The 23,283-nt window shown below is 40.5% G+C and overlaps 1 protein-coding gene across 5 annotated transcripts in view; it reads right to left on the bottom strand.

The window, feature by feature from the left end:
• Positions 1 to 23,283, bottom strand: part of si:zfos-2326c3.2 (misshapen-like kinase 1) — a 69,038-nt gene that overhangs the window by 23,549 nt on the left and 22,206 nt on the right. For 3 of the 5 annotated variants that reach the window (XM_061078952.1, XM_061078951.1, XM_061078955.1), the window contains exons 8-18: positions 20,313 to 20,367; positions 20,086 to 20,164; positions 16,155 to 16,327; positions 12,597 to 12,669; positions 11,697 to 11,817; positions 10,766 to 10,882; positions 10,306 to 10,440; positions 6,748 to 6,813; positions 2,215 to 2,535; positions 954 to 1,088; positions 612 to 749 (exon numbers count right to left, since the gene is read on the bottom strand). In XM_061078952.1, coding sequence (XP_060934935.1) covers positions 612 to 749; positions 954 to 1,088; positions 2,215 to 2,535; positions 6,748 to 6,813; positions 10,306 to 10,440; positions 10,766 to 10,882; positions 11,697 to 11,817; positions 12,597 to 12,669; positions 16,155 to 16,327; positions 20,086 to 20,164; positions 20,313 to 20,367 — 1,413 coding nt within the window. The remainder of the gene's footprint in view (positions 1 to 611; positions 750 to 953; positions 1,089 to 2,214; positions 2,536 to 6,747; positions 6,814 to 10,305; positions 10,441 to 10,765; positions 10,883 to 11,696; positions 11,818 to 12,596; positions 12,670 to 16,154; positions 16,328 to 20,085; positions 20,165 to 20,312; positions 20,368 to 23,283) is intronic. The other 2 variants (XM_061078953.1, XM_061078956.1) reach the window with 2 other exon arrangements.

Here is a 23,283-nt window from a genome sequence, read left to right as displayed (position 1 = left end):
CTGTACGACTCCAAAATGTTAAAACACATTCTTAAGGCCACTCCAGTCCAGCTCCAGCTTCTACATTGAGGTCACAGGAGAGAGTAGTGAGTTATTAACTGCTCTATCGACTCCATATGGTCTCCTCTTCGCTCAGCAACACAGCAAACAGACAGCTTTATTGGGCTCCCCTCCCCTCTCTGTGGTACTTATTAGTTGTTCTATCAACTCCATATGGTGTTCGGTCAGTAAACACACCTAACTGCAGAGCCACTTAGTGAAACACCTAGTGGGCGAGTGGGGATGTTATAGTGAGAGTGAAGGGAATTATATGTTTTGGAGTATTTAAGGTGTGATAATCACAGAGACTTTAGTTAGAGGCCCTTCAGGATAAGCCTTGAGCTAAAACACAAGCCCTCCCCAGCACAAGCACACAAAAACACAAACAGCCCAAAACACAGACGCACACATCAACAGTATGCCAACCCTGTGATGGGTACACCACGTCTTGCTTGGTGTGACAGGATGCTTCTCTCACACACATTTGCCAACCTCATGTGATGCAGGCTACATCCTGTGCCTGGCATGACTCTAAGAACTAAGTTCCCCTCCCAGAAAAAGTTGTGACTCACTTTAGGCGGTTCATCGACTGAGTCCCAGAAGACATCATCGGTGATGGACATGGGTGAATATGGCGACAGGGGAGAAAGGGGCATATCTGACATGGAGCTGCTGTGAGGGGCGTCTCGACTAGAGCGCAGATTGGCATTCTGGTAAAAAAAGACACACTTTTAACCACATCATAGAAATCACTACAATCCCAGAAAAGATGAACCTATGAATATTTCCGGGCTGTAATTGTAAAAACAATGCCGTACTGGAAAGGGCAGAATACGTAGACGAAACATTTTCTTAAAACAGAGGTAAGAAAGAAAAAGGCAGGCAAAAGGTGTAATGTGCTAAAATTAGTATACCTGGCTGAGGTGAGCTCTCTGCATGGCTGGGGTACATGGACTAGAGCTGCTCCCAGAGCCCATCCTCGTGTGCACCTGGCTGGGAAGACCAGCAGCCAAGAGCAGCCGGGCCAAGTTGGATTCTTGGATGTCCATCTACAGCAGAATAAACATGTAAGACTGTGTGTGTATGTGTGTGTGTGTGTGTGTGTGTGTGTGTGCTAGATGGAAGCAACGAGACCAATGAGATTTATTTTTCAGACATAAATTACTTTGTGCTAAACTAATAAGCAGAAATGAATTTTACATACTAAAAAACATGTTTCCTTTTACAGCAGATATTAATGTCTAGAACATAAGTTGAGACTATTACTGTATATCCTGTATAACCTTTTATAATAAGGTGTGCATGAAAAGTGATGCAGCCACGACACATCATCTTTGGATGTCTGATAACGGCTGATTCAGCAATTTTGGCAGGTCACTGAGGGTGGACTTGCCGCATTCCTTATTCTACAACCTTTTGCAGTCCTTGCAGTCTGTATTTAAAAAAAATCACACATTGAATTCATTTTAAAGGTTACAAAACTTACATCTTAAAAAATTGCAACTTTTTATAATAATGTTTTGACTATCTCAGGGTGTAGGAATGATCTTCTTCTAAAAAGTTTTCACACACTCGCATTTTGTTGTTCTTTTAACACCTAAGGTCTGTTTCCTGTTCATGTTCCTTGTGTGGTTTAGCTACTCTGCTATGAATAGAGGGTGTGAACCACATGTTGTCATCCTCCACAGTCAGCATCCAGCAAACCATGACCCATTTACATGGAAAGAAAATAAATAAATGAAGCTGACTTAAAACAATGTAACACCTAAACCATCCAAGGTTGAAGGTTTCAATGGAGTTTTTTTTTCAAGTTGTCACTCATAACAAGTTGAAAAGTCATTGCTGGTACATAGTTTACACTGGAGAGCACCAGTTCCAGACTTCTACCTGGGGCAACTGTATTTTTTCAACCATGTCTGCCAAAACATTTTCCTTATTTTCTTCTGGTGAAAAATGTCTGCCTAAGGATGACATGGAGATGACACAACGAGTAAGAAAAAGGGCCGGGAATAATTGATGTGGATCTAAAGAGGGACTAAAAACAATAAAAGCGACTGAGGAGGGACGAACACATGAGAACACAGAGGAGGGTGCGACAGAGAAAGACAGAGTGGGACAAAGTGGCATGTAGAGGCAATAACGGGTGCTAGACGGCTGAGGAAGGCAGGGTTTTACCACTGAGCGCTGGCTGTTTGCAGGGCGGCTGGGTGAGGAAGCAGCAGCGGCAGCAGCAACTGTAATCCCACTTTTAGCTGTTAGCTTCTGGACGGCTGCCACAGGCCTCTCTCTCTGCCTCTGCCTCTCTCGCTCCCTGTGTCTGTGGTCGTGCTGCAGCGACAGGAGCTGGGTTTGGTCCTTGGGCAGGGTGCGGTGGGAGCGTCTGGCCACTGAGGGCTGCTGATGCTGGGCCACAGACTGGGGTTGGGACTGCAGCTGAAGCTGGTGCTGGGGGTGCTGGGACTTACTCTGAAGCAGCTGTTTCGGGGCCACGGCTCTCTATGTAGCAAACATGAAAAGCACATATAGAAACTAACAAAGCCTGGGAGTGCCTACATGAAGTCAGACAAATGTATATATTGAATTGTGAGGTTATAATGAACAAAATTTACAATATAAGCAGGAAACTTAAGACCAGTTATTGAAAAGTCAAGAATCTAAAGCAACTACAGAGACTCTAGATTCTAGACATATTTCAGGATTTTTATTCACACGATTACTTCAATTCTCTTAAGTGGCATCCTAAATTTGCAGCGTACATTCCTGCTATTTGTATGTTTTTACGACAAAAGTTTTTTTTAAATGATTTCAACCCCTTTCCAAGATTAACTCAATCTTCTTGATTGGATTGACTGTAAACTGGCCCTATTTTTAGCTGAATGTCACTATTCTCAAATCACATACTTGGCATATTTGGACAGCCATTTTGATCTCATAAAATGGATAATATTGGATAATCAAATTTGACTTTAGAAGAAAAGAAGAATCACTTCAGATAAAAATCCCAAGGAAGTTGCTATGATATTTCAGTTTCAAATGAGTCAAGATGTTCTAATTAAGAAACAAGTGACTGAAATAACAATAACAAGTTGTGCATAGAGAAGAAGTGGATGTTGAATACATAATTTGACATGTTTTATCAACACCCGTCATCTAATACTATTGAGTTTTTATAAAAATACTAGTTTTCAGTGTAAATTAATTGTATGTCGTGTTTGTGTAGTCCCAGGTTCTGTAGAAACACTGTAGACAAACATTGCTGGGAAAATCTTATAAAGCACATACTGGATCATCAAGCTTGTTGTGCGACACATAGAAAGAAAGCACACACAGTAAGACGGAAGCTAATTTGGTTTAAACCACAGACCAATGTGTGAGAAAAAAAACCTTCTTTAAGTTGCATTCAGTGAAGCAGCTGTCTCTCTGGCACAACATTCATAAATATCTGTTAAAGTTTGTGCAGATCAGGAATGAGAATGAGCTCCAGCTGGGTCCAAACAGTCCAAACAAGATGGATGTAACATGACACAGTGCGCTAGCCAGATAAAAAAAAAAAAAACAATAAAACACAAAACTGCATCCACAAAGTTCACACAGAAACACACCACAGTGTTGAAACCGACCCAAATCCATCAGAACCTGAGGGGACAGGTCAGATTTGGACAAAACTATTTAAATGATATTAGGGGTTGCATCTGTGATGTTACTTTGGCAGATCTTTTACCCTGCACTTGTCTGTTATCAGGGAAAACAAGCGATAGTGTCAGGATAACACAGAGTAGAAACAGGTAAGAATCAGGCTTGAGTCGGGTTTGCACATAAAAGACTGAATGCCTGCAGAAAAATGGGGCCCAAGATGCACTCAAAAACCCACACGCTCCAACACATCACTTTGGTTTTAGTAGTTAAACTTTCAGGGTAACTGTCACAAGCCATGTAGTACCTTACAAACCAGTAGACCCAAAGGAATAAAACAGCGTGCCGTCCTGCTATTCAGACGTGAACACGGCCACCACATGACAACCGGCTGAGGTTAGATTCATGTGAATGCTGCCATAGCAGGAAAACCACCTAAGAATGAATTCTGTTTTCTTGAGGACAATATAGGGCTCACACAGAACTGAAATACTCAACATACCATCCACCAGCCAATGTCACACATCAGCGTCTCAGTGCCTGAGAACAAGGTCTATTTTCACAGCAAAATTAGGAAACAACTCATATCAGCCAACTGTAATTTACTATCCAAATCCTCACTGAATAACAATCACTAGTTGCTCTATTTAGTGAGTTAACCAATGTTAACGAATGCAGCACATTGAAAGTGGACAAACAACAAAAATATAGGCTCATACCCAAATAAGGCCATCTACTATTTAGAGCAACACCAGCTAATTCTTATACTATAAAATAACAGCCTCAAAATCATTTTGATGGTGCACAAACTTAAATAAGGAGAATGGAATGCCCGTCATTGCCACAGCGCCCCCTGGATTCTTGAAACTGCACTATGTATCACTGGTGTACGGTGCTGGAACTCGGTAGCTTGTAATCAGAAGCCAGGTTAACCCATCTTGATAGAGATTTGGCTAGCCAAGTTAGCAGAACAATTTGATGGGATTTGATGTAACTAATGCTCGGATATCAATAACTGCGTGGGTTACTTGTTTGCTGTGTTAGCTTGTCAGCTTTTATCATCTCAAATGTCACAACGATTAGACAAAACAATCGTATTTGTGTAAAATCTAGGGGGAGTGCGAGTATAGCTGAGAGCTATACTCGCGAATCAGCGCTGTACCCAGCTAACTGACAATGTCAGTTGAATAGTAGATCAAGCAAAGTTTTACTGAACTGAAGGATCTTTGAACAAGGTTCAGCAGGACGCTCACTGGGACAACAGCGTTAATATAGTAAACAAGCCAAGTTAGCCATCTAAGCTAACATGTTCGAACTATGACAACAATGGACATTTTTTTTGCCCAGAGTAGATATTAGACTATATTGAATTAAGTCACAGACTCATCCTTGGTCCAGGTTGCAGACATCGTCATCAGGACAACCTGATGAAGTGGAATCATTGTATGTCATGTTTACTGTGTGCTTAAATTCTGAAGTTTTATTCTCATTTGACAAAAGCTGATCTTAAATCTGCTTAACACATATAAAATACATAAAATACATCTAAGGACAACAGTTCAAATTAAATTGCTGAACATAAAGTCAAGCCCAAATGAGGACAAATATCTCCAACGACAATTGAAGCAGGTAGATTATGCCAAAGTTGGCATGACTAACCTCAAGAAAGAAAGAAAACATTATTTTTCTTCTCAGTCCAACTCACCAAGATACTTGATATGTACAAACCCTCTGCAAACAAGATACCACAAACCAAAAAGAAGAGGATTACACAACAGCTAAGAATAGGAGCTGACCAGTATTGGTGCAATTCATAGATAAAAATCCTTCAGCAAAATTAAAAGTCATACTAAAATAGTTGCTAATTCATGTATCCCTCTGTACATCTAGTCCTTGAAGTTAACAAATCTACAGGCTATCAGGCAAATTTCAAGAGAGACTCTCATTACACCACAGAATCAAAACATCAGAGAAAAGAGATGAGGAACTTTCAAAGGCAGCAAAGAGAAACAGAAAGAGTATTCAGAAAACAGCAAAAAGAAACTTGTATAGTGAATTTGTATTTCTGAAACCCCTATTGAGATTAAATAGTAACACTTTAGGGGAATACGTTGGACGGAAGATACTAGAAATGAAAGCGGCTCCACGCTGTGAACAATGGAGTGAGGGTTGCAGAGAGGAAACATGTGAGGTAAGGAGAGAGGAGGCATGCTGGGATCGGAAGAGACAGGAGAGGTGAGCTGGGGAGAGACATAGAGGGAAGGCTTTGAGACAAAAGTGATAGCGTGCTGGGAGAAGCATGGGCCTAAAAGCTTCTCAAAATCTGACACTCCCGCTCACTGCAGTGTGTCTCACTGAGGTCTCTCTGAATCCTTAATGGAGTCCCACACAAAGGCTGAATTAAAAGCTCAGATCTTTTACTGTCTAATTGATTGAAAACTAAAAAAATTATGAACCAGTCCCACCAGGTGTATTGGAGCATGAATAAAACCCATATTTCACTGAAAAATAAAACATAAATTGCAGACACTCGGACAATTGACTTTATTCTCCATTTGTTTTCACCTGCTTACTCCATTCCAGTGTCTTATATGCATTTTCTCTATCCACCTCACTCTTTAAATTCTCCCTGTATAGTATAGGTGTCGTGCCAGAGACAGCACCAGCTAAATATTCTCTCTCAGTCTCTTTTTTTCCTCAAGGCATATACTTCAGTTTTAAGAAACAATCCTCTCATCTCGTAAAAGAGCCTTGATACAAGTCAGTGCATTGTTTTCTCCATTAATCATTTGATAAGTAAAATGTTGGAAAACACTGCAAAATCCTAGCTACATTTTTCAATGTCCAACAGTCCAAAACTTTAAATATCACATAAGACAATCGAGAGAATGGACTACAGAGGAGAAAGACAGAAAGATCTAATTCTCCTGATAGGTTCACTGTTGCACACATCTTACACCCCCGAAGCGATGTGTCTTCACTGACTGAAAACATCAGCATCATTTATCAGTTAAATAACAAATTCCCCCTGTTTTTTAATGACAAGTGAAAAGATGAAGAGTGATGGTTTGTTACCTGCTCTGCTGGGAAGTCCAGAGGCCTTACTGACACATCGGCACTCCCCTTTCTGCCCGCCTGGTCCTGGACACACACGCACGCGCACGCGCACACACACACACACACACACACACACACACACACACACACACACACACACACACACACACACACACACACACACACACACACACACACACACACACACACACACACACACACACACACACACACACACACACACACACACACACAGTTGAAAACAGAGAACCACATGTTTGAAATAAGATACCTGTCAGTATATTCCATAACTTTGATAACTTCTTGATTGAAGAACTAAATCATTTTAATTCAAACCTATCCCACATCAGGATATTCTCATAAAGTCCTCTCAAAAATGGAGGAAGACGGACACACACACACACACGCACGCGCACGCACGCACACACACACACACACACACACACACACACACACACACACACACACACACACACACACACACACACACACACACACACACACACACACACACACACACACACACACACACACACACACACACACACACACACACACACACACACACAAACACATTAATTAGGGTATAGCAAGGTCCTCAGCACAAGTCTGAGAGGTGGGAACTAAAATATTCAGAGTGTGCATGGAATGGCGCTTTTAGCCATCGCCCTCAACTCTGAATATTTCATTATGACCTATTTTCCAATTTCTCCTAGAAAAACCTTAAATGTCCAAAGAGTTCAGACTGGATTTTCTTATACATTTACAATGTTTAATTGAATCTGCGCAATTTAAATATTTGCAGTGGTTGCACCAATGCCTTTAAATTGCGTTTGTTCAGCTTGGATTTGGAGGGTCACATTCAACAGTGCCTGAGGTGAAACGGAGGCGATAACAAACTTAAGTAAATTGAAAAGAATAATATGAATGTGAATGAGTAAGAAATCGAGCACCTTATACAAACCGTTCTCAGTGAGTAAAGGGGTATGTCTGCCAGAAATAATCAAGCTTGGTGGTTCTACAAACCACAAATTGCATCTATGTCATCAACAAGCAAACAAGCAACAGGAGGACATACGGTTTATGGGATTGTAGTCTGTAAATAGAGCAGATAAGATAGATAATATAGCATCAACCATGGTCTCTTTATTAACAGTTTAGATTTAACAAAATCCCCTTATTAATTATTCATGTAAACACTATGCACATGTTTTATTATGTCCCTAATGTGCAATTATTGAATGTTCTCCACAATGGTTTGGCAGTATGGATGTAACTTTGGTGGATTGATTTTATTATTAACAGCTTTAAATCAAATCTTGTGATAGAGATGATGCAATAAGTTGATGTTATATCAGTGTTGTACAGATAAAAGATACCAGCTGTTCCATCACAATACCCTAGCATCTGTGAGAGAACAATGGCTCCTTAATGTTGCTAAGTCATTCTAGTGAAAAAGGCTGTTTTATGCAGATAAAGTCTTTATCAATATCCTTTAGTCTACACTTCCAGAAGACAAGCAGTTACACAAACCTGTGGCTGGGGGTCGCTTAGTATAACCACAGTCTGCTAGGACAGTGAAGGGTCAGAGCAACCACAAGAAAAACAAATATTTACTGGACTATACACACAAGCTAGCAATTCTCAAAAGGTGTACTTTGGAACAGTGGTATTTTTACACTAAAGCAGTCGGGATGAGGGTCAGGTCCTCTAATCCGAGGCCGTGGTTCTCTGCTGGAAATCGATTGGATTGCTCTCTCCAGGTTGAGGGTGAGTTACTGCCCCAAGTGAGGGAGTTTAAGTCTCTCTGGGTCATGTTCACGAGTGAGGGAAAGATGGAGCGTGAGATGGACGGACGGGTCCGTAAGACATCCGCAGTAATGGAGAGGTTGTGCTACACTTTTGTGGAGAAGAAGGAGCTGAGCCACAAGGACTTTTCCTGTTGAGGATCACAGGGGCCTGTCCCAGCATGCATTGAGGCAGGGACCATAGACCATAGAAGTGTTTTTAGTCTATCAAATGGAAGTCAGACTACTGCTTTCTCAAATGATAACAAAGTGGTTACAGAAGTGTTTTTTCTTTATCACAACAGACTTGTGTAATTCCACCCATGAACATTTACTGTCCCCATCCACTGCAGAGATTCAAACACTCGCCCTGGTCTCTTATCTTCAAACCACCAACAAACCACTGAAACACACATGCCACTTGCCAAATCAATCAATGTGTGAACTGACTGGAACCAATCAGTGGAGAACGTGCACCCGGGCTCTTTCATCTGACAAAATACAAGACATCACATCACACACTCACTGAACCCATCACACAGTTAAATGCATTGCATTAAAGCTTAATGAAGCATCAGATAGATCCATTACACAAGCTGAACATAATGAGTTAGAGACAATCTGTGTCATCAGGATCCAACACGTACAGAAACCGCCACACACACACACACGAGAGCACACCAAGTAGACATATAATGTAACTAGACAGACATTAATAGAAACACACTGTCTTCTACATGAACAAGTCACAGCCACGAACCTGCTTTGTGGTGTTAAAATACACCTATTTAAAGTCATTGGTGTGTGGGATGGATTCATCAAGTATGTGTTAAAATTAATGACTGTAAAATGAACCTAAGATCGTAGGGAGGGCTATGTGTCTTTGTCTGAAATGAGGCGAATCGGCAGAGACACCTCAGCCTGTCTAAACATACTTTGTCAAAAGTTCCTCTGAAACTCACATTAAAGTTTTTTTTTAATACCACATTGATTTGTGTGATATTTCAAATTGAGTTTTATTAAGATCTTTTATAGAAACCTCTTTTAAGTGACGGTCCTTCTTTTAAACTTCAAAAACTGTTGAACAGATACAAAGCAAATGAATTCTGAAACTTATTCAATCTCCAACTAGTGTAAAAAACTTTTCAAAAGTACTATGACAGTACTCTTCTCTTTGAAATATACTTGTATGTTTAAGAACTTCAAGGAGTGTTTGATTAGCTTATAACTATAACGTGTAAAAATCTGCCCTTAACAATCTCTCCTCGGTTTCATCACCAGAATGCCTAAGCCGGACGGGTGCAATGACTACATCGGTGAATCAAAATCAAAAACACACCTTGAGCTTTCAAGTTCCTGTGAGAAATCAGTTCAGCAACAAATATGTCCAGCTCCATCACACGAGAAGCTGCTCAGGGTAACTGAGCTTAAATAACTTTGGTCTAACATTAACTACAAATCCAGTACAATCTAAACACGATGTAGAAATGTGATCAGTGCAGCATCGTAATGAAACTGTGTGTGATGGAGGTGTGAATGGGAAACTTATTGCGATTTCATGAATCAGATCACTCGAGGTTCTAAGGTAGGAAAGATCACTAAAGTCAACAATATTTGCGCCCTATTGACCAACTCACCATCAGACCAATTAGCATCAGCCATCAGAGCCTTTTCACTGGTGCGGCTTAAAATACTAAAACATTTCAGAATTTTGATTTCCCATAATAGTCAAGGAAACAGAATTTATAAGTAAGAGATTGATCTTTACCGGCTTCCTGTCGGTCCTCCTGTTTCGCCCGTCCAGTAAGATTCTGTTATCATGGAGATCTGACTCCTCCCCAAGCAAGACTTCTTGAAGATCCGCCCACTGAAAGGCGCAGTCCGCCAGCTGCTGCCTCTGCTGCTGCGAGCGGGGAAAAATACGTAGTGTGATAAAAATTAACTCAAAACCACGTCCAAAAGACCGAAGAAGTTGTATCAACATGAATTACAACAAATGGATCGTGAAAAATCGAGCTTTTAGATCATTAACATTACACACAGTTGCCTGTTGGATGACGTTTTTCAGGTTGAATCTGTCAGATCAGTACAGGAAAGATGTGACGCAGCAGGTGGAAGGTAAGGGAAGATGTAGTTGATAAAGCAAATGTTTTGTCCAGCAGTGCTGTTGCCACCTGACTGTCCATAAGTGCTGAGTGACTACAGAAGAGTGTGTAGGCAGTACTTACAGCCTCTAACTTTAGCCGTTGCTCGTGTTGCTGTTGGATCCTCTTCTGTCTGTCGGCCACTAACTGCTGCTTGTAGCGCTCCTGCTCCGCCAACTGTTGCCTGTGCTGCTGTAACGCCTGGACATGAATTCATATATGATCATATTTCTAATAGAGTTATCTAAAAAATGATAGAGTAGACTTAAATTCAGTTTCATTTTAGGAAAAATGGACTTTAAAATCTTCATTGCAGATAAACCAGCTAGGATGATCCCAAAGTTTTCTAACTTAACTCTGCACCATAGACTGTTTATAAGGCTGTGCACGTAAAAGCACAAAAACAAAGTCTGTAGAACTTTTTGAGAATTATTTTAGGTAGTTTAACCCAACAGTACAAACAGGCAGGTTTAGAACTGGCATGGAACTAGTACTAATAATAGCCCTATAGGTACGTCACCTAGGAGGTATTTTCTTTATTGATTAATCTGCCAATTAGTCCCTCAATTGGTAAAGTATAATATGCTTGTTTTGACATATGAAACAGTAACATTTGAAAAGGTGGAACAAGTGATTATTTACAATTTTGGCTTAGAGTATAAAAACAAATATTTTCTGATTATCAAAATTGTTGGTTATAACTCTTTTCCGGCAAGAAACTGCTCGATTAATCGAAAAAAATGTAAGTTCTTCAGAAATAATTAAATTATTAATTTGTTTCGAGCATGTTGATAAGTCAAATCAACTCTTTACCAGGAGCTTCTAGCAGTTCAGGTTGAATTTTTAAACATTCTGGGAAGTTAATCAAGCACCAATTCAAAATTTTAGTTTTTACTGGATGTGCGTGTTGTTTTACCACATTTTTTAATTTGAATTAGCAGTGACGGCATCTTCACTGTATATTAAGAGACTATGACTGAATGTGTACAAGGTTGCGAATTAACTTGAAACCTACTTGTCTCTGATAAGCAGCACTTCCTTCCTGACCTCCCTCTCTGCCGCCTTCACGATCTTCTGTCTGCAAACGCAGGAACTCCCGTCTCAACGTCCACTCACCGGGAACATTCACGATTGAGCTGAGAGAGGGCGAGAGAGTGAGAGAGAGAGAGAGAGAGAGCAAGCGAGAGAGAGGCAGAAAGAGAAACGGTGTGATATTTCCTGCGACAGCTATGCACCGAGAGAAAATGGGCACAGTTACGCAAATACACACTTAAAGCTCATCCTAGGAGAAAGTGCCCGGCTCCAAGTGCCATCTGCTGTTTAAAGTCCAGAGACAGTAACAGAGAGGCTAGTGCATCTGTCCATTACCATAAAAAAACACACACACACATATGGCCGCAGTGATTCATTAGCAATGAATTTACACGGGGACATTCAAAGTGACATTAGTGTTTATGTAGTGATAAAAAACAGCGATCTTGAAAGAAATGACACATTTGATAGAAATTCGACACCTAGATTGTACGTTCACCTGGTTTCTTTAACCATATATGTCTTGACACCATATTGCAGAATCAGTGCATCTGACGTGGTTCATTAAATTAACATTTCTTTTTGCATATGTAAATATGCACCAACTGCTGTGGTTCTAAATTATTTCTCAGCACATTTGAGCAGACTTTCATAACACACCCTGGGATCCCCAAGAGCATTTGTTCCATGGCCTCTGATGGCTGAGTGGTTAAGGTGCAAAGTCACATACATGCACAGGATGTCCACGGTTACGTTCCCAGCCAGGGGACTGTTGTTACATGACACACACACTTGTTCCTCTGCCCTTGTCTCCTGTTTATCTTTAACGTCAAAATGATGAAACAATATTCAATATTCATGTGAAGTGTGAAAAGGCTTTTACCTTGGCTCTCCTTCCTCCTCTGTAACCTCGTCCTCATCTTCTTCACTGCCACTGTACTCATATTCTGGACCCTCTGAATGTGAGAGAAAGAAAGAAAAAGAGAGAAAAATAATGTATTAATTTGATATAAGGTAATACAAAAAAACTAAAATCCAATATCTCCTCACAAGGACTAATGGAAACGGAAACAGGATCATTTAATGCACCTTTTATAAAATATTTAGACAGCTATAAAAGCTGGAATGATTAGTTGATTAATCTCTGACTGACAGGAAATTATGGATTAATCATTTAGTTTTTTTCCCCAAACAAAATCACCTTCCACACTCTGGCTCACACTCTGGCTCCAGTATGAATATCTGAGCTATAGACTCGTGATCAGTCAACTTCAGCAATAACAAGATGTCACACATTAAAGCTTGGGTTGGTAATCCTGGAGAAGATAGCAAGAGCGGAATACATTTTGAAAAAAGGCAACTGATATATCCCACCCTTCCCATTGGCTCTTCAAAGCCATGCCCCCAAAAGATTAATAGAGGCCAACTTTTCCATGCCTTGCTTGCTAACTTTTGCCTCTCTGCAAACAATTTTTTTTTATTTTCAAACGGCTTAATTTATCTATCTGTCTATCACAAAATGAACAGGTTTTCTACAAATAGGGCAAAAAACTGTTCAAGAAACAAATTATCGAAGCTCCCTCCAACGGAGTTATTGTGATATATGATATTTAACTGAAGCTGTAATGGCTTTTTCACAGTGGTTGTAAATCTTTGGTTCACCAGCTGCATAACACTTGTGGAATGTTCCCCATTTTATCCATTTTACTTGTCCATGTCAATATGAGCTGCATTTCTGTAAGTGTTGTCAGAACCCTAAGGTACGGTTTGTAGGTGGTGCGTCGGGTGAACACTTTTGATGTGTAAGCACTTCTGTGGGTATTCTCCTCTGGCTCTCTCTGAACCAGCCACTGTTTCATTATAAATTCCTCCATGCCCCGCCGCCCTGTTACATCGTCTATACCACCAGTAGCAATTTTGTCATCAAAAAAAGCCACACCAGAGCATAATGTGGGTCTGGGGCAATAAGAAAGTAAATCAGACTCTTGTTTGGTGGAGCCCATATGGCACAGAGTTGTTATAGAGGGGCACGGCTTCAGATGAGGAACGCTGAGTCATCTCAATGCTGACCCAACCTCATTCACAAAAAAAATGCCTCTCCTTTCCACATACACCTCCTGCCATGGGAACCATAACACAGGCCCTGTAGAGGGGGCCAGTCAGACAGCTGATAATAATATCTTTGCACAACCGTTCTTAAAATGAATATTGGAGTCATGCTTCCAAAAGTGATTTTTTTTAATGTGTATACAGTTAAGTCTACATAATTTACAGTTTTTGACAGTGGCCACTACAACGGAAATCCAGGGGTCGGGCGGTTATTGCCCAGAGGCCAGGACGATGGGCCCTGGCAAGCTTATCATAACAACATTTGGCCGGCATATGGCGTGAGTAGCTCGGGCTGACTTGACCTGACAAGGCGTATGGTGCCATTTACACGCTTTAAAGGAAACACAATACAGGTGTGTCTGTTCAGAGCAGAACGAAGCAGCACTGAGGAAATCTCTGCTCTGTTGCTGTGATGTCATGTTTGAATGTGTTGGCTCGGGTTTTGTCGTTCTGGGCCAAAGTTGCAGGAGGAGTCTGCATTAATGCCAACTTTTGTCAAATGCGAAGAGGGCAATTTTTTTTCTCTGTCTGTTTGTGTGTGTGTGTGTGTGTATGTGTGTGTGTGTGTGTGTGTGTGTGTGTGTGTGTTTTTGTGTGTGTGTCTGATTCATGTGCCAAAGCTGAGACCATCTTTGTCCAAACTACACTCTTGGCTAAGCTGAAAATTACATATCCTTTTCGCATCTTGTCTGGAGCATTGACTTTTTTTCTCCCTCTTTTTTTCTGAAGAAGTGACTTTTCCCACACACACTTGAGAGTACCAGCATTTCATTACTCTGGAGGGGAATATGGGCGCACACACACAGACACACACACACACACACACAAACACACACAGACACAAATCTGTTCTTAAACACATTGTACACACTCACTCCGACACACACACAAATCTGTTCTTAAACAGATTGTACACACACGCACGCACGCACGCACGCACGCACGCACGCACGCACGCACGCACGCACGCACGCACGCACGCACGCACGCACGCACGCACGCACGCACGCACGCACGCACGCACGCACGCACGCACGCACGCACGCACGCACGCACGCACGCACGCACGCACGCACGCACGCACACACACACACACACACACACACACACACACACACACACACACACACACACACACACACACACACACACACACACACACAAAGCTTGCAGAAAGTCTACCAGTCATTAGTGTGTTTTTATAAGTTAACTGAAGATTAGAACCAGATGGCCATTCTGTTTCCTCCTTCCTTCCCTTCAGCCTCTCGCTCTGCTCTCTCTCTCTCTCTGCTCTCTCTCTCTCTCTCTGTCTCCCTCTCTCTCTTCTGTCTCTCAGCTGTGTCAAAAATGAAGATGAAAAGACAAGACACTGCTGCTTTCATTGCTTGAGTCTTAACGCGAGAACAGTCATCTGTTTCTCACTGTTTGACTGCACATGTCGGAATCACACATTCAGCACATACAACTCATCCACAGCCGAATGAATCTTTACAACAGTCTAAGAATAAATTATTCTAAGACTGTATGCCCCTCTGCCCCCCGCCCATGCCTTTCCATATTCCTACCCTGCCCCATTTTGTCTCTCTCTTTCCTCCCCCCTTTATTTTTCTGTCTGCTGTGTCGAACATCGCTCTGAGTGAACGTAGAGAGGATGAAAAGAAGAGTAAAGGTCAGCCTGTTGTCTCGACCCCACATTCTCCCCCTCACGCTCTCTTATTGTCGCTCTTCCTCACTTTCTCTCCACAGACAGCTAAAATATTTGACATAAATTCAAGTTCAAAAGCTTTATTGGCCCAGGAGGAGGGACACATGTTGTCTTGCAAGCCCCGGCATGTGGCCTAAAACTCACCTTATTCATATCATATCTATATAAGGGTTGGGTATGTATTATTTTTTTTTTTTTAAGCTTCTCGGGTGCCTGAAGCAAATTGGAAGTTAAAGTGTATTAATAATAAGTGCAAAACTCTCAACAAATGTACATATTCACACAATAAATAAAACCTAAACCAACTTCAATAATTAAACATTGAATAACAGTTCCAGTACATAATACAGCAAAAGTACTCCAGCTCCAAACTCGTCATCAATTGTTTCGTCACGCCGCTAAGGCCAAGGACGCTCACGCTGCCGAATGATGGGCTTGACATGAGGTAATGCAAAGAGGTCAAACACATGTTCATCCCTTTTGTTGGGGGTGTGCATGTCCCAGTGCCGGAATACTTTCTTGTAAAATACAACAACATTTTGATACAAGCTCCAGTTTGTTCTTTTAACTTTGTGCTAAAATTTAAAAGAACTCAGGAAAGCATTTACAGTATTTATCTCAACTCACCTTTCTCTCTCTTTTTCCTGGTCCTGTCCAAGTGATCTTTGAGCATGATGCGAACTTGTCTCTCATTGGCTAGGTCTCGGATGAAGGCGTGTCTCAGCAGGGCGTCGGTGGCCGGTCGATGCAGATGGTTCTTGACCAGGCAATTATCAACGAACGACAGGAAGCGCTTCGACCTGAGTGACACGGAGAGAGAGGGACACAAAAACAATCCATGACAACAAATTGTTGAAAGTACAGTAAGGCTGCAAGATGTTAGGAAAACAAGTGAGATGTGATAACGTTCTTGAATATTGCGATGACGATATGACTTGTGATAAATAAACAAATGCTTAAGTATATGGCGTTAAAGTCTTTGGGCTTTGGTTTCACTGCTAACATAGACCAATACAGTAAGTGGTCTATGCAGGCACTGAAATATAAATGAAAAGCATTATTTCCATTCCAACAACATGGTTTAATTGAAAAGTAATATTTTTTACAGTTTTGAGCAATAATTAGTAATTTTCTGCTCCTCTCGGTGTCTCTATCATCCGCAGTGTGCACTATGCTAACCGAATAGAGCTAAACCAAATGCGCCCTGCCATCTCCTCCAGCTCTCCATACATTGTTGAAGTTTACAAATTCATTATGTTATGGTCAGTGGTGCTATTATGGTGTCATTTCAAACAAATCAACATTTAAAGTGGAGCGAGTCCGAGACATCAGCTGAGTCTAAGATAGAGAGAAGTAGAGAGCAGCAGAGCCAGTGTGTGTGTGTGTGTGTGTGTCCCATTACTTTCCCTCAGGTTCTGGGACTATCTTAAATAAGCTATGCAACTCTTTTATATAATCAACCGCTCATAGTGATGAATTTGACCCGGCAGATGTGATCACTAGAAGTTTCTTTGTTTCCACATTAAATCAAGTTTTACTTATCACAATTATTCAGGTCTCTGCTAGTTTTCATCTATACATAACTCTGTGGTCAATGGACTTGATAAAAACAGATTATACACAGAAACTTGAGTTTACAAATGGTTACTGGCTTAACGGAGGAGAAGTGATACATTAACCTACCAGCACGTTTAATACATTGATAAAACAGGTGGAGAGAATTTTACTGACTTGTCCTCCTTCTTCAGAAAGTCAGAGTGATGGATATTTCAAGCACGGTTAAATAATATACTAGAAATTTAGAACACGATAAGTCAGTTTCAATTAAAAAGTCTAATAGACATGACCATCATTAAAAATAAATAAATATACAACGAAACGTTAAGAAAATAGGTAAATCTACATGAATCACATGCAAATAATAGATGAGGAAGTTTTCAATCAAATGTAATAGACTGGTATAAAAATAACCACGTGCATTATTCACACATGACAATTGATGGCAGCGTCTATAACCTGCCACAACATTCTTAAATATCTTTTTTAACTCACCTACTGCAGGCTAGTAATCACTTGTTTGAGTGGTACCAAGGAAAATCCCAGCAAAAATGCAGACTTGAATTTTAGGCATCGTGTCTGTACCTTATGTCTGAGACGTGTTGTCTGTGGTTTTAAATCTGAGAAAATCAGTCAGGCAGTGTGTTGCTGCTTAGTTTTGGGGTTCCTAGTCGCTTTAGGGCGGCCTGGAGGTGGAAGAACTGTAAAGCATTGATACTACAGACTGTTGGCACTATAAATAGCTGTCCTTTGAACTTGTATTTCTGTTGACATTAATACTGAATGAAAGAAGGCATGAGTTCAGGTTCAAGCTCAGTTCGAAGAGCGCATTCAGTATGCATGGGAGAGGAGGAGAAGGAAGGACAGTGACCGAGAGAGACAGATGGATAAATTATTTTACTGAATGAATCTCCACTGAAGATTAATAACAGCAGGGATAACATGCAGTTTAAACTAAACTCAGAACAATAAAGAACCGACTGCAAAAAACACTAAACAATCTTTCTGTCTTTTTAGGTCTTTACTTGAAATTAACGATTCAGTCCTCCTGGACATGGATGATACCAGTCTTGCACAAATCTGTGGCCTGATGTCCTGCCATGCCTCACCCATGATGCTGTTCAGCTGCTCTTTGCAGGAGGAGTTTTGTGCTTCTACCTTCCACCTAAAAATACTTTTTTTCCTTAAAAACTCAGTATAAGGGATCATTTTCATGGTGGAGCTTTCTTTTACCGTCAAGCATCTTGAGACTGAGATTCCAAGAATATAGATGTAATATTGCAAGAGTAAAGTCATAGAATTAAAAGAATTAAGTCGTAATTTTACTAGAAAAAAGTTGTTATTCCACAAGTGGAGAGGCAACATTTTATGAGAAAATTCATATTTATTCAGGAGAAATAATCACTAAGGAGAATGAGTATTCCACTCCCCTTTAATCTAAAATCTTGAACCAATGTAATTTTTTCTTGATAAGCTACGGAATATCATTGAATATCACAGAGATGTTACCAACGATGACCTCACAGTCAACCGCCATAAAAGATTGAATCACTGTGCGGTTCTTTCTTCTGAATAGGCACAGTTTCTAACACAATCTTTTCTTATCATATTGTGGTGCTGGTGAGCACAAAAGATAAAGTGTTTTTTTATACTAAAAAATAACTTAAAAAGATGTTCCACAGTCTTCATTTCAACCTAGGGCAAAGGCTAATCTTTTTACACATGACCTAAAATTGCACATTTATAATGGTAATATTAGACTGTATTCTCTAACATTTACAAATTTATTTCCTTAAAAATGTCAACTTCACTCTAATAAAAAAATTAAGATTTAATTATCCTAATATTAAACTATTTCCTCATAATATTACAACTTTATTTTCTAAATTACAACTGTATTCTCAGTATGTTCTGGATTTATTTTTCATTTTCAATACTTTTAATCTAATACTCACACTTCAGTGTTTAGCCAAACAAACCTTTATCCTTCATCTATGAATGACAACTCCACTACACCTTCAACCCTCATTCAGCCCGGGTTTTACAAGTTTGTTTCTGTTATCTATTTATTAGTGTTATGTGTAATTAAATGTTTTATCGTGTGTTGAGTCTTATACTATATATACCGTAAGCCCAGGGATAACAGATAGAGACAAGCACTTGGCTAAATCTGTTAAAATATTGTTCACTGTCCCTGTTTTGAACAAACCAGTATCAAAACAGTCCTTTCACAATCAACCCTGTAGACAAGTCACTGTGGTTTTCGTGACCTGGTCCAACCCAAACATCCAGGCATCTATCTGGTCCAATCAAATTTAACGCGGTTTTATCTGACCAAAGAATGTGCTCGCAATATTCATCAGGCTTTTTGTCATTCTCTGGCAAAGTCTGATCTAGCAGTTTTGTCAGTGGTGGTTTTCTTCTTGGACGCCATGTGTAGAGGTTCACTTTATACCACTGGCTAATCAGCTACTGAAGCCCTGATCTTCTTCTGACGAATCAGAGGGGCGACAGCTTGCACTGTGATTGGTTGTATGGCTCTTTCTGTTCCTCCTAACCACCTCTGCAGCTGTATTTGAGTCTGTTCAGTAACCCACTGCTGCTCCGTTACCCTCTTCATGAAGTCTCAGAGTGTAACCATCTGGAGCCCACAACCACAACCCAGACAAAAACTGAGAAAAATTATTCTGTTCACAGGTTATTTTATAACGATGTTCAAACAATTAGCCTCAGGTGTAATCCTTCATGTTTCTACATCTGTACACACCCGTGACTTTGAGCTTTTCTTTTAGAAACAGAGAGTTGGGATGTGTTTCAGTTGATTGTCTGAGGCATGAAACCCACAACAAAGTCCACTTTCAAGTCATGTTTTCAGAAGAGAAAAGTTAAACACTGCCCTCTATATCCTGTTGTGTGTACGTGTGTGTGTGTGTGTGTGTGTGTGTGTGTGTGTGTGTGTGTGTGTGTGTGTGTGTGTTTATGACAGAGTTCAGAGGCTTACCATTTCTTTGACTTCAGTTTGGGCGGAGGGTTTCGTGGAATTAAAAATAGCGCTCTCATGGGATGCATGTCACACAGAGCTAAGAAACGAGAGAGAGAGTCACGGTGACAATAAGAAAGAAAGATGAACAATTGACAAACTAACTACTAATAAATGAACAAATTGGATGGGATAACAAAGCAACAATCTGTTAACATGAATCCCTTATAGTTTGGTGTGTCACTTACGAGGGGCTCCTTCGGCCATCTCTAATGCGGTGATGCCTAAAGACCAGAGGTCACTCTGAAAACAAGAGACAGGAAAAGTTTAAAAATGGTGCACAAAGCTCGGCTCGAGCTCCAGTCATTTCCTGTAAACTCTGCATGTCCTCTTTTAATTCAGATAGTAAATCAGTTTGTGCATGGTGTGGGCGTACAGATCAACGGATTACAAAAATAATTTCAAGCCAAACTTCTGGGGCTGAATGATTACTTCAAGAGAAGGATAGAATGAGATGAGTTTACATTGAAACGTGTTTCTGTGAACTTTGATGTATAAAATCACACTGTGTAGATGGAATGAAAAGGCTTGTTTAAAATCAAATTGTTGTATGAATAATGACGGACACCTGCTAAGTGTAATACAAGGGAATGGACGTCTAGACATAGTCATTTCATGTGTCTTTGGCAGATTGGAGGGCAATCAGATATAAAAAACGGGTATGTAAGTATAAATGCAAAGCGAAGATAAGAAACAAACTTAAGAGGTGTATTCTGGCCAGATGTAAACGCAGCTGTCTCTCTGAGGTGCATATGCAAGCTTTACTTCTCCCATGTGTGACTGTATCTGTAGGTGGATGATGATCTTTCCTATCTTGATAATGGCTCAAAATCAGTGAATTAAAATAATCAGGCTTACAACATAACCTGCTGTTTCAGCATTTATCTGATCGCTGATCTGCTCAACCACTGGTTGATTTTTATGGGTGAGAAAGTTCTGGTTTGTACTGGTGAAGATGAGCAAATGTTTCTCTATTTCGCTTGTAGTTCATCGATGGGTGTCAGGTTTGTGTTATGGATAATTGCTATTGTATCTACCTTGTCAGCTACATTGTTATTGTTGTAAATAAATTGTGTAGGAGAAGGGTTGACCTGGGATTTGTTAAGCCCCTTTTCCTCTGGTCCAAAAAAGTATCTTGCAATAGGAATGCACAATATCAGCATTCACTCCCAGGTCAAATGATTCGTCTTTATTCTGGGGGTCTTGACGCTGGCTCTGCACCTGTTCTGTGTTTTTTGCTGTTATAATGTGAAATAACCTTGGGTCTGTACTACGAAGTGAATTCAACATACCCAGGATATCTATCTGAGATCCAGCTGAACTTAACCTAACAGTTGCAATCTGGCTGAGCAGTCACACGAAACTGGTTATCAACTCATTAAGTCAATCCAGGTTTGTCCTTATCTTAAAGGGGTGGGGTTTAGTGCAAATGACCAATCACAGACATTGACAAGTGAACTGATGGCAGAGCTGAATATTTCACAATCGAGGAGCAAACTGTTAATGGGAGGAGTAAATACACATTATCGAGACTATAAGAAACACAGTTACAGCTGCTAAACGCAGGAAGGAAGGCTGGTAAAAAGATCTCTGATTGTGTGAATGTGTAAGTTACCCTCCTTGTTGCATTTGGTAAAAAACGGAAGAAGCCTCTTGGATAAGAGATGAAACTCTCATCTGTCATCCATGTAGACTCTATAATGAGCTGTAGTTTGACACATGCTGTCTGCACTGACTTTGAGGACACACTGTGGTGGAATCTTTTGCAATTACTAGTCAAAAAACCCATATGGACCTATTTTAGTGCACCATGGTACTTGGAACGTGACTGTGCGTATTTGGCACAGTGGTGACAGGATGCGCCTGCCGCATCTGGAAACAGGGGGAGATTGTACTGGGTGTGTTAGGAGCGGGGATTGACTTAACAAACCAGACATTGTTTTTACACTTCCCTTATCCTTCCGTGTCAGGATAGTGCGCAACAGTGTCCTGTCACTTTGGTGAGAGATGACTGTCTCGCAGAGACAGCGGGGCGGAAGGGATATGGGCGTCAAATGGTACATTTCTGAACCATCTATCCCCCATTCCAAATATATATTTAATTTCATAGGATAAACCTACTTAAAGAGAAGTACAAAAGTATTTAACTATGTCTGGTTATTCCGCTGCTAACACACCAAGTACATCAACATAAATGATTCCCACAAGCAAAGAAACGTAGAGCGGTGCAGACAGTCTGTGGTACTGTGAGCATGTTGCTCCTACATGTCAAGCTGGTTATGTTCGACTCCGGCAGATGACTTGTTCCCTATGTTGAGAGTCTACATCTTTCATAAAGATACTCATCAGAGTATGTAAAAGGCATTTGTCGGTCTCTGACGACCCTTGTTCTCCTCAATTCGAGCACTGAGCTTCCAAGGATCCTCTTCTTTTTTTCGTGCTCCACAGGATCCTCTAATAATGGTGATGTCATGATTCAAAGGAATTGGTCTATTGGCGCTGCTTTTATACTGCTTGATCTCTTATCTCCAAATTAACCTGTTCCGGAGAAGGTTAGCCATTCAGCATAATGGTGATTTACCCCGATAAGAAGTGATCGAGATTTGTAGGACAGGAAACCCAGACTTTAACCTGAAGTTATCTAGATAAGTACAAATCTGGCTTCATAGTCAGGGCCCAGGTGTTGCTGCGTAAATAGCAAAAAATGTGTAATTCATGGAAGCAAAGTGCAACAGTGATTTTTTCCTTGTATCACGCAAATGAAAACCTCCTCTACAGGCAATGGGGAAAAGCAGCTTTTTAGCGTATATACATGCACTAAAAAAAGCCTTGGTAAACCAGAATGGGTTGGATTTAGATTTGTGATCTGGTTTACAAAAATAACTCATCCCATTCATTTTCTAGATATATCTCAAAATCTTTTTCTCATTATGAGCCATAATATTGCAAACATCCATGGAAGACTGACCCCAATCCATAAGACTGGCTGATTGGTGGAGCTCACTGTTACCGTGAAAATGTTTAGCACAACCGCAAAAACAAGGTTGGCTACGATTGGGTGGAGAAGCTTTACATTACATTTACTATAGAGCAACCACCTCTCTAACATGCTGTGGAAAAGAGTCCAAAAGAGGGAAAATCATCACAAAATCTTAAAAA

This window comes from Limanda limanda, chromosome 10 (assembly GCF_963576545.1).
Source record: "Limanda limanda chromosome 10, fLimLim1.1, whole genome shotgun sequence".
Classification (NCBI taxonomy): Eukaryota; Metazoa; Chordata; class Actinopteri; order Pleuronectiformes; family Pleuronectidae; genus Limanda; species Limanda limanda.
This window is presented reverse-complemented; position numbering and strand designations above follow the sequence as displayed.